At 51.6% G+C, this 12,203-nt stretch overlaps 1 protein-coding gene across 11 annotated transcripts in view; it reads left to right on the top strand.

Moving 5' to 3' along the window:
• The window catches only part of KIAA1217 (KIAA1217 ortholog), a 750,771-nt gene that overhangs the window by 721,464 nt on the left and 17,104 nt on the right, over positions 1-12,203 (top strand). For all 11 annotated transcript variants that reach the window (XM_056132179.1, XM_056132185.1, XM_056132171.1 and 8 more), the window contains 4 exons: positions 739-914; positions 7,605-7,735; positions 8,747-8,894; positions 10,651-11,050. In XM_056132179.1, the coding sequence (XP_055988154.1) occupies positions 739-914; positions 7,605-7,735; positions 8,747-8,894; positions 10,651-11,050 (855 nt within the window). The remainder of the gene's footprint in view (positions 1-738; positions 915-7,604; positions 7,736-8,746; positions 8,895-10,650; positions 11,051-12,203) is intronic.

Genomic DNA, 12,203 nt, shown 5'->3' with positions numbered 1-12,203 from the left:
AAAAAAAGTCTGCTGTCTGCCTTACAGGCACCTGGGATGTGAGTTCAAGTCCTCCCGGTCCTAGGTTCTCGGCATGATACCGGCAGTCCTGCTGTCTGTGATCCCTGGCAACTCAGCCTGCTGTGTATGGCCGCCTCTCAGCTCCACAGCTGGGATCGGTGCATGAACAGCCACAGGGAGCACCTGTGAGCACTCAGCGCTCCCAGGGAGCACCTTGCTGTGACCTGTGTGTCTCAGCTAAGAGTATGAGCCCCGGGGAGCGCAGGCTGTGTTTTGTGGCCTGGGATTACGTGGGATTTGCTTTGAACCTACCCTGAAATCAGTTCCTTCATCACCCACATTTCTGGAAGATGTATTCCCCAGCATCAGCCTGGCCCTGTCCAGCAAGGGGGTCTTCTAGTTCCCAGCTAAGGAAACCGAGACACAGCCACTAAGTATTGGGTTTTACCCAGAAAGCCACAGGGAGAAGGTGGAGACTTTGCTCTCCTGCATCTGCTTTTTAGCTTCCCAAGCTCTGGTGTTTTGGGAGCCCCACTGAGGGAGTGCAAATGGCTGTTGGCCGTCACCCTGCACCATGGGCTGACGGGGCATCATCCCCTGCCATCTGGCCCTCCCGTGCCCTTCTCACTGATAAAGGATCCAGCTGTATTCAGAGGCTCTCTATGCTGCAGATGGCTTCCGAAGGCCACCAGGCATTCTGCCACCACCCACTGAGGTCCACTTGCTTTTGTTCCACAGCTGCAGAACCAGGAGCTGCTGAGGGCAATGATGAAGAAGGCCGAGCTAGAAATCAGCAGCAAAGTGATAGAGACGATGAAGAGGCTGGAGGACCCGGTGCAGCGGCAGCGTGTGCTGGTGGAGCAGGACAGACAGAAATACCTGCACGAGGAGGAGAGGATCGTCAGGAAGCTGGGGTGAGTGCCAGGTTCAGGGCAAACAAGACTTGGCTGCCAGCAGTGAGCCTTTCCCTCCCTCTTTATTGAGCACTTGTTGTATACCTGGAAATCTGTGGCCCTTTAGTGCTTCTTCCAGCCCCTTATCCCATAGTCCCACAACCCTCGGGTCACCAAGCAAGTTCTATTCAAAGTTGGAGTGTCTTGGGGCGAAGAGAATATAGCGGGTAGGGGTCTTGCCTTGCGCATAGACAAACTGGGTTTGATCCCTAGCACCTTATATGGCCAGAAGTAAACCCAGAATACAGAGCCAACAGTAAGCCTCCAGCGCCATCAGATGTGCTTCAAATTTCAAAATAAAACAAAATTTTGAATAAGTTGGAGCATCTATAAGTGGAATAAATGAACTAAAGTCAGCAAGTAGACAGTCACCAGTGAAAATAAATCCTGAGATAGGGTCAACAGAACAGTGAACTGAGGCGGCAGAGGTAGAGTAGGGAACTTCCTGTCAGTGGTGGCCGGAATGGATATGCTGGTGGTGGGGGTGGTAAAGCCACCTTGCAAGGATAAAGCAGTAGTACAGACAGTGTTGTCAATCATAGTCACTCAATAAAATACTGTTTTTAAAGAGAGAAAATGTATGGAACCTTGGGAGCACTCAATAAATATTCGTGGCTCTTCACTTTTTTCATCAAATTAGAGCATAACAGAGTAAAGCATACAATGAAAAGGAGCAAAGAGGAAAACCAAGTGATAAATGGGTGCCTGCACTTCATTTTGGTAAAGGAATAGCCAAAACAACACCATGCCAAAAGGACCTCCCCATGTATTCAATTGTGGTTAGAATTCACTAAAGGATTTCGATGCTGTGTATGTGTCATCCAGAATGAAAAAAAGCTCCTGGGATCTGCTGTGAGTGCTTATTGAAAGTATCTGTCAAGTACTGCTCCTGAAAGGGCTGTTGAAGGGCTCCAAGAGTGCCAAGTCCTGGGGTGGGCCGTTTGTTATGGTTAGGTTTACTTTGTTATGCAATGAGGAGGCATCAGAGAACTGTTTCACCTCTTAATGAATAGTAAATTCAGTTGGTTCTTCTGATGTTTCTTGGAAAGCTTTAAAATCCCCAATCATAATTGTTAGGGAACCACTGGCCCATGGTTGCATTTAACAGAAGTCTCATGAGAGCTGGAGCAGTAGCACAGTGGGTAAGGCATTTGCCTTGCATGCGGCCAACCCAGTCAGCCCAGGTTCGATTCCTCCGCCCCTCTCGGAGAGCCCAGCAAGCTACCGAGAGTATGCTAAACACAGTAACAACAAGTCTCACAATGGAGACATTATCAGGCCCACTCGAGCAAATGGATGAACAACGGGAGGACAGTGCTACAGTGCTACAGTGCTTATGGTGTACAGTGATGGACGCCAAGGTCCCCCAAAGTGGCCAAGTTAGGATCAGTGTCACACTCCTCAGTAATTCAGAAGGGGAAAAGTCCATGGGACTTACTATTTTTACCTCCAAAAAATCAAGTTTGATACCTGTTCATTGATACCTGAAACAAAGCTTCTAAAATTGTATTTAGTTCATGCATTTGCAGATATTAATCATCCACCATGAAGTAATAAGATTGTTATTTGTCTGAGATGTTTTTGTGATAGCCCAGTTGTCTAAAACTAGGTTTCAAGAAGTGAAAGATACTCTTAAAATGCAGCTTTTTGGATCAAAGAGATGGAACCTGCTGGTTCAGATTCCTTTCCCCGGCAGGCGTCTGGGTGTCCCAGTAGACCCCAAGTTCCCTTCTGAGCACAGAGCCAGGAATCATCTCTGAGCACTGCAGGCTATGGCCCCCAAACCCAAAAACTTATAAGTAAAAATGAATCAAAATACTGCCTTTTACTAAGCATTTTGTAAGTTTTCTAGTTAAACCAGGAGGAAGCCATGCAATTCCCTTCCTTTAAAAGTTGTGTTGAGGGGCTGGAGCGGTAGGGCGTTTACCTTGCACACGGCCCACCCGGGTTTAATTCCCAGCATTCCATATGGTTCCCTGAGCACCGCCAAGAGTAATTCCTGTGTGCATGAGCCAGAAATAACCCCTGTGCATCTCCAGGTGTGATCCAAAAATAAAGAAAGAAAGAAAGAAAGAAAGAAAGAAAGAAAGAAAGTGGTGCTGATTGGTCAGCAGAAGTTAACTGTTGGGCCAGAGCAATAGTACAGCAGGTAGGGCATTCACCTTGCATTTGGCTTACCCGGGTTCAATCCCTGGCATCCCATATGGCCCCCTGAGCACTGTCAGGAATAATTCCTGAGTGCAGAGCCAGGAGTAACCCCTGAGCATCGCTGGGTGTGACCCAAAAGAAAAGCAAGAAATAAAAAAAGGTTAACAGTTGTTTCTCGCCCCTTCTTGAAACAACACCTTGAATTTTAGCGGTCACTGAGCCCAGTAATCTAGCATAGGAGTGTGATCTGATGGCTTGGGGAAGCACGACACATCAGCCAGAAGTGACCAGGCCCCACGTGGAGACTTCCGATGGCAAAACAGAGACTGAGTTTATGTGTCGCAGAAGACAGGTGACTTGTAGGGTCTCGGGAAATCCGCATACAGGTGAGATTGCCTCCTGGCCCAGGAACTGGCCTGAAATGACTTAGTCTTCAGACGCCTCCAGCCATCCACTGCGAAGCGACGCGTACATGGGAGGGTCTCAGGAATGCTGTCACTGCATTGAGGTGGTCTGGCAGGCAGCAGATTTTATCCACAGAGACCAAAGGGACAGTCGGGGGCAGGGTGAGGAAGGAGGTGGAGGAACTCAACAAACCAGCGAGTCTTGAAGAAGGAAGGTGCAGAAGGCGTGGGAAGTTAACTGTTGTTTACCTTTGTTAACTATTGTTGCAAGATCTAATTTTGTCTCGATTGGGGTGTACCCTCTGTGTAGGCAAGGTGCCTTCCGATCTTAGACTGTATTTGCATCCTGCTTGACGGTTTCATGCCTCTCTGGGCTGTGCTGAGATCAGAGCCCAGACATCTGGAGGTCTGTTTTTTCATGGAAGTGTCTGGGTCTAGCCCCCAGGAATTCAGGGTTTCACTGGATGGAGATTAGGAATATGGGTTTTACAAAGAAAGCTCCAGGGGAGAGTCTGAAGCCTCTTCACTTCAAAGAGTGGTTGCCCTGAGGACATCCCTGATGTGATTTTTCCGATCAAGGAACTAGTCCGAGCTGGACTCCAGATGGCCCCTCTAGTGATCCTGGGCCAGAGCAATGGAGGGAATGAGGCCGGCCTGGTGGAAAGCGGTTGAAAGCAACTGTTACTGTCCAGACAAAAATCATTAAGGCCTGAATTGAGCCATCAAAATAATGATAAGGAAATGCAGAGTGGCTCATGGGGTGTGAGATGGTACCTGATATGATAGACAGCTGAACATCTCTGGAAACTTAGGAACAGTTTGATTTTCCTGCCCACCCCTTCCCACTCTCCTTGCCTCCTCCCTAACACACGCCCATTCCACCCCTCCCCCCCCCATAAACATACACACTCAGGGAAATACCTTCCCTTCCAGTAGCCCACTCAAAGTGCAGAGATGACATTTGGGTCAGAACTAAGGAAACAAATCATTTTTCAGGGGACTAAGGATGTGGCTCAGTGGTTGAGGGAAAAAAAATAGATTGCATGATTGAGGTCCTTCCTCAGTTCAATCCCAAGCATGCAAAAATAAAACCAATCACTGTTCTTTGATGGGTTTCTATGTGGGGAAAAAAATGGTTGAATTTCTAGGATATATATATATAATATATATATAATATATATATATATATATATATGCAAACCCACTTCAACAAAGAGAGCAGCTTTACCTATAAACAGTAGCATCTGTGAATGGGTGAAGGGCTTCCCCAGAGCCAAGTTGATTGGTTAATATTGAAATTATGTTTCCACACCCAGGGTAGCTCCATGATCTCTTTTACATTTGGGGGTGTTTTGTTTTTGTTTGGCTTCAGGGACCACAGCTGGCAGTACTCAGGGCTTACTCCTGGATTTGTGCTCAAGGACTCTCCTGGTGTGCTCCAGGGACCATATGGGATCCTGGGTTCAAATGCGTGTCTACCACATGCAAGACAAATGCCCTCCCCACTATTCTATTGCCCTCTTTTACACCTTGAATAAAAAAAAAAATATTTTGTTTTTGTCTAAAGGCTTTCCTCATAGCAAATATCCTAAAGGTGTGACAGAAATTGATGGTGCTTGGTGCTGTCATCTCATATGTGTAGGTACCATGACTAACACAGGAGAAAAAAAACAACATATGACTTAATTTCAGTGTTCCCATGTGCAAAGCAGCGCAGTCTAAGAGGTCCATTGTGGAAACAAGAGGAAAATAGAACTTCAGGCAGACTGGTGTGGCTCCCTGGAGTATTCATTCATCGCGACTGTGTGAGGTTATGGGCTGTTAACGGAACCTCAATATTTGTGTCTCAGCACTGCCCTCAGAAAGACCTTAAATGGGCCAGAGTGATAGCACAGCAGGTAGGGCGTTTGCCCTGCATTCGGCCAACCTGAGTTCAATCCCCAGCATCCCATTTGGTCCCCCTAGCACCACTAGGAGTAATTCCTGATTGCAGAGCCAAGAGTAACCCCTGAACATCTCTGGGTATTACCCAAAAAGCAGGGGGGGGGAGATCAGATTACATGTCTACGTGTTAAAATAATTCTGTCTAGGGTGGGGAGCGGGGAGAGATCATTCAGTAGACTAAAGATTTGGGTTCAGTCTATCCCTGCTATTGCATGGTGACCCCAAGCACCTCCCGGACCAACCCCCACCCCACCCCTGGGCAGCCAGCTGCACCTCTGAACAAAACACAAGTTCCATTTGGTTATGAAATGGAAGAGTTTTCCGGCAAAGGGCCCCTAGTTGGAGTGTGAGGGTAGAACTCAGCCCTTCAACTCGAGGAAGTACCCCACCGTCTTTTGCAAATGTGGGTAGTCAGTGGACAGGGCTTTCTCATAGGGTTCTGGCATCACACCATTTTCCCTGAAGTGCTCTGAGGCAATTTGAGTCCATTTTTCATGACAGCAGGAATCACAGGGAGCCTGGGAGATGTCCCCAATAGAGGGAAGACCTGTTTGGCATAAGGGAGCCCTGAGTTCATGGTCCCCTGAACACCACTCACAAAAATAAGAGGGAAAATAAAAGAAAATCCTCCCCCCAAAGTCTATCATTTCGTGGAGATGGAAGGCTTTGCCATTTGCCCCCTAGTCCTTGTCGGATGTATGTTGCCCTGCCTGCACCACCTCTCCCACCAGCTGCCCTGCCAATCACAGCTGCATCCCGGGTCCCCTGGTGGAAGCTGCCAGCTGCATCCAGGTCCCCTGGTGAAGCATCCGAGTTGCCCAGCTCTGCAGACTCATTCCCCTGCACCTCCTCACTCCGCCTCCCTGGGCTGCTCCCGAGCACTAGCCTTGCTGGTGAAGCGTTTTCTGCTACTGCCCCCTAGTGGTCTTCTATCTCAGTTTTTTTCCTGTTTGTTGGATTGTTGGATTGAGATTGGGTTTTTTTTTTTCCTTTTCTCCTCCCTTCCTTCCTTTCTTCCTTCCTTCCAATTTTTTTTCTGGGGGGTGGGGGATGTGGGAATCCACACCCAGTAATCCTCAGGGGTTACTCCTGGCTCTGCACTCAGGGGACCATATGGGATGCTGGGGATCGAACCTGAATTGGTCGTGTGCAAGGCAAATGCTCTACCCACTGTACTATACCCCCCACAGCCCCTCTTTTCCTGTTTCTTTTGGAGGCTTTGACTAGGAGAAGGGATTGATCTTCGTCTCTGTGTATAAGATCTTTCTGGTTCTTTTGTAATGCGCGCACACACAGATCACACAGATGTGTGATCATTGCTTCTCTTGATCGCTTGAAGAAGAGAATCAGCCAGTCCTTAGAGGATACACAGAGAAGCAGAGCTTCTCTAGCAGGGCTTCACTCTGAGGCCCTCGGACATTTAACAGTGTCAAGCTGGGGGCTGGAGAGAGAGGGTAGGGGTAGGGCCTTGCCTGGGATGCGGCTTGAGCCCAGTTTGATCCCTTGGCAATGCAGGGTCACCCAAGAACCACCAGGAGAGGTCGAGATCAGGGACATCGATAAGTATCCTAGAGCAAAGAGGAGAGTGTCCTCCCAACCCCAGCTAAGAAGGGCCTAGCCCCAAAGGCCAGGTACAAGGCTGGGAAGCCTCAGGTGCTTGCCCCAATATGGTGAACGTTCTCTCCCTCTCTTTCTCCGTCTCTCTCTCCCTTCCCTTCCTCCCTCTGTCTCTCCTCTCTCTCTCTCCCCCTTTCTCCCCTCCTCTCTCTCCATCTTTCTCTCTTCCCTTCTCTTTCCCTCTCTTCTTCTCCCTCTCTCTCCCTCTCTCTTCCTCTCTCTCCCTCTCTCTCTCTTTCTTTCTCCCTCTCTCCTTCTCTCTCCCCCCCTCTCTCTTGCTCTCTTTCTCTCTCCCTCCTCCATCCTTTCACAATGCTCCACTTCTCCTCCTTGCTTGGGGGCCACTGAAGTGGGAACAGGTATACCATCTAACAGCCACTGGCCTCGCCCCCAACCCCCAGATTCCCCAGACAGTGCCCAGGCAGCTCGTCTTAGCTGTACTCCCACCATGGGGGTTGTGGAGGCGGGGGGGTTGATGGGGGCTTGGCTGTGGCATCCAAAGGCCCTGTCTTCACTGCGCCTGCTCTGCCCCCTGCAGCGAGCTGGAGGACTTCGTGGAGGACCTGAAGAAGGACTCAGCCTCGGCAGGCCGCACCGTCACCCTGAAGGACGTGGAGGACGGCGCCTGCCTCCTGCGGCAAGTCGGGGAGGCCGTGGCTGCCCTGAAAGGTGAGGGTCCCCGAAGGGTCTGCAGCACAGCCACGCAGGCGATTCCTCTCTCCTTTCTCCCTTCTTCCCATTCCTCTCTCCTCCCTTACCTCTTCCCTCTCTTTTTCCTTTCCCCTTCTTTGTCTCTTCCTCTCATCCCTCTCCTTCCTCCTTTCCTCCCTTCACCCTGTCCCTCTCTCCTCCCCTCACCCCTTTCCTTCCCTCACCCCTCCCCTTCCTTCTCTAATCCCTTCATCCTGTCCCTCTCTCCTCCCCACCCCTTCCCTCCCTCCTTCTATCTGTCCCTGTCTCCTCCCCTCACCCCTTCCCTCTTTTTCCCCCTCCCCTTCTCTGTGTCTTCCCCTCACCCCTCCCCTTCCTTCTCCTCCCTTCATCCTGTCCCTCTCTTCTACCCTCACCCCTTCCCTCTCCTCCCCTTATCCATTCCCTTTCTCCTCCCCCACCCCATCCCTCTCTCCTACCCTCACCTCTTCTATCCCTTCTCTTCTCCTTCCTTCCATCTTTCCTCGCTCCTTTCCCTTCTTCCTCCCTCTTCCCTTAGTCTTCTTTCTCTCCTCCCCCGTCCTTCCTTCCATTCCTCCTTCCGTCTTTCTTTACTCTTTTCCTCCTTCCCTTTCTCATTGAATAAAATCAGCCAGCAAATGATGGGGGAGGAAGGGAAGGCCTGTTGTTCAGAGGGAAAGCCGGAGCCTGCATGTGGCAGCCCAAGTTCCGTCCCCGGCCTCCCTCCACCAGAGAGAGCAAACTAGAGCAGAAGCTGGCCGGTGTTGAGCTGACATCCCCTCGGAAGCTGGGAGATTTCAGCCTGGAGGAGACTAATCAGCTCTTCTTGGGGCTGAAATACGTGGACCCCTGAACCAGCCCCAGGCACGACACCCCCCACCCTAGACAGGAAATGAGGCCCTGGGGAGTGGTGCCCCCACCCAGGGGCCTGGTGACAGCCCAGCAGTAGGGCAGGGCGGGGCAGCCAGCGGCCAGTTGGTCGGTCACTCCCTTGCCCATACCCCACAGGAGAGTTCCCGGCCCTGCAGAACCGCATGCGCGCCGTGCTGCGTATCGAAGTGGAGGCCGTGCGTTTCCTGAAGGAGGAGCCACACCGGCTGGACAGCCTCCTACAGCGAGTCCGGAGCATGACTGATGTGCTGACCACACTTCGGAGGTACCCAGGGGGCATGGGGGGAAGGGCCGGGGTGCGACTCTGGACTTCCAGACTCTTTTCTCCATATGCCTGGCTCTGGAGCCCCAGGCCAGACACACAGCGGCTCCTGCTGCTGCCTGCGAGCCCGGCCTCATTGCCATCTCTACTCTCCCGTTATAGCCCCATGCCAGGCCCCCCGCAGTCTCACCCCAGGGAGACGCCTGGGCACATCCTGAAATGAGTGGAAGCTGCCAACCTTTTTGTTTGTTTTGTTTTTGTTTCTATTTTTTGGGTCACACCCAGTGATGCACAGGGGCTACTCTTGGCTTTGCACTCAGGAATTACTCCTGGCGGTGCTCAGGGGACCATATGGGATACTGAGGATTGAACCTGAGTTGACCTTGTGCAAGGCAAACACCCTACCTGCTGTACTATTGCTCCAGCCCCGAAGCCACCAACATTCTGGTGTGAAAAAAAAACAATTATGCCAAGGTGATTCTTGTAGTAACATTTGAAGTTGCAGAATGTACCAGGATATGTCATGAGCTTCGGCTTCAAAGTCAGCTTCACTGACTTCATTAGAGGGAGACAAGTGGACGAACGCAAAACCTCTCTTGCATTCCCTACTGAGAAAATGCTGGAGCGCTTGCTAGTCCTTCTAGAAAGAAAACCTCCCCCAGGAGTGTTTGGGTTCTAGTCATCTGCCCACCTGAAAGGGGCACGGTGGATGAAAGGCTGAACAGAGTCAGTGGCTCATCCAAGGAAAGAAAGTTCCAGAACTCCATTGTCACAGTAAAAGCACTACCAGATATACATGCAGGATGTGGCTTGTCCTTGTGAATTCTGTCTTTGGAGACTTCTGGATTTCTTTCTGCGGAGTGGGCACTGAGCTGAAACTGCTGATGCCAACAGGAGTCTAAAGCCGAGGCTTGAGATGCCAACAGGGCAGGCCCTGAGATGCTTGTTTGAAAGATGGAAGCAGAGGCTAGGAGGTCAGTGGTGGAACTTGGAGAGGAAGCGTTTCCTGCAAACTGTAAGATTTGAACTTTTCTGATCCACCCCTGGGTGTCGGCACCCTCCTCAGCTTTATGTAGCCTCCTCTCCCTCAGGGGAAATTTATACAGCCACCAAAGTTAAGGACCAGAGTGATAGCACAGCAGGTTGGGCGCCTGCCTTGCTTGTAGCCCACCCAGGTTTGATTCCCGGGGCATCCCATATGGTTCCCCAAGCCTGCCAGGAGTGATTCCTGAGTTCAGAGCCAGGAAAGTGATTCCTTAGCACTGTGGGGTGTGACCCGACTACCAAATTATTTTTAAAAATTAATAAATAATAAATAAGAAGATAGCAGGGATTGAAGCTCTTGCCTTGCCTGTGGCTGACCCAGTTCCGTTCCTGGCACTGCATATGGTCCCCTCAGAGCATCACCCAGTGCATCATTAATTGTAGCCCCGGAAGCTTCGGGATGAGCAGTGGGAGGCGTGGCTCAGGTGGAGGCGTTATTGGTAGCAGGGCACAGCAGTGCTAGCTGGGATAGAATGGCAGCCTCTCCAGAAGGGCCAAGAAAGCGGTTGCCAAAGACCACCGGTGGGGGGGGGGGGGAGGGCGATCCCCGGGCCTTTGATTTTGCTATGGAAACTCGCCCCCGCTGAGCGGCTGCTGTGCCTTCCAGCATCTTTCCAGCTTGCAGCCAGACCTTGCCCGGCTGCGAGATGGCCCCGTCAGGGTGCCGTGGCCAGGCTGACAGGCTAACGCCAAGCTCTGCTCACTTCCCTCCCAGACACGTCACCGACGGGCTCTTGAAAGGCACCGACGCCGCTCAGGCTGCGCAGTACGTAGCGATGGAAAAGGCCACGGCCGCTGAGGTCCTGCGGAGCCAAGAAGACGCGCCTCCGGGCAGTGCCGGGGTCCCCGGGGACGTGAAGTCAGAGGTGGTGCCCCTGACGGTTCACCACGCGCAGAGCGCCCCGGTGGTCATGCAGCCCTCGCAGCTGTCGTCGGCGCTGCTGAACCCCACCCAGCACCTGCCCCCCGGGGTGCCCGGCGCTGCCCCCGCCAGCCCCCCGGCGGGCGCCCAGGACACAGCCTCATCCCCGCAGCTGCCGGTGAACGGTGCCACTGTGCAGCCCTTGTTCATCGAGGAGATCACCAGCACCAAGCACCGGGCTCTGTCCATAGAGGTAGCGTTCCCGTTCAGGTTGTCCACGCACGTGGAGAGGGTGTGACTCATCGCGCGCTTTGTTGCGAGAATTAAGAGGAGAGATCATAGTACATCAGACGGTTCTGAAGTCTGGGGAGGGGACCGGTTAGGAAGGAGTTGGGTCACACTTGGCCTTGTCCAGAGGCTCTTCTTAGCTCTATGGACAGGTGGTGCTCAGAAGCCCATTTGCAGTGCTGGGGATAGAACTAGTGCTGGCCGTGCATAAGCCAAAAGAACTGGGGGTGCTGCTGGGGTGGGCAGGGGGTGAGCAGGGATGGAGGGATGGGAGGACATTCCAGCATAGCTGCCACAAAGTCTAGGACCACAGGCAAAGCTCTGTCACCAGAACAGAAAGGAAATTAGGGGGGCTGGAGAGATAATACTGAAGGGCTGAAGGCTTTTTTGCCTTGCTTGCAGCCAGCCATGGCTCAATTCGTGGCACCACATGTGGTCCCTCAAGCACTACCAGAGCCACAAGTAATCCCTGGGCACTTCTGGATGTGACCCAAGCCTGCCCCCCTCCTTAAATAATTGAAAAGATCAGGCTGGCCAAAAAAAAAAAAACCCAAAAACGCTAATTTGGAGTGCTTAAGATCTAGTCCTGGGGCCTGGAGCTATTGCACAGTGGGTAGGGGGTTTGTCTTGCACGTGGCGTGACCGGGTTCAATTCCCAGCATCCCATATGGTCCCCTGAGCACTGCCAGGAATAATTCCTGAGTGCATGAACCAGGAGTAACCCCTGTGCATCTCCAGGTGTGACCCAAAAAAAAAAAAAACTAATCCTGGAAGTGGAAAATCTATTTTTCAGGTATCAGAGAAAGGTGGTAGATTGGACACCAATAATTAAAGGTTCCATTGGAGCAGGAGGAGATAGCTCAGTGGGCTGGAGCACAGGCTTTGCAAGTATGGTTGCCTGAGCACTGAGCCAGGAGTAGCCCAGAGTGCTACTGGATGTAACCTTGAAACTAAACAAAGCGGCAGCGGTAGGAAATGTATCTGGAAACAGCAATCAGAACTGAAAATGGAGGAGGAAGGTCTGGATTTTAGGGGATGGATGAGAATTTATAGCGGAAGTCTCCGAAGCCAAGAAGAGGGGTGTCGCAGTGGGAGGCCAGGACAAGTTTGCTTTTTGG

This window comes from Sorex fumeus, unplaced genomic scaffold (assembly GCF_029834395.1).
Source record: "Sorex fumeus unplaced genomic scaffold, SorFum_2.1 ptg000007l, whole genome shotgun sequence".
In the NCBI taxonomy this organism is placed as follows: Eukaryota; Metazoa; Chordata; class Mammalia; order Eulipotyphla; family Soricidae; genus Sorex; species Sorex fumeus.
This window is presented reverse-complemented; position numbering and strand designations above follow the sequence as displayed.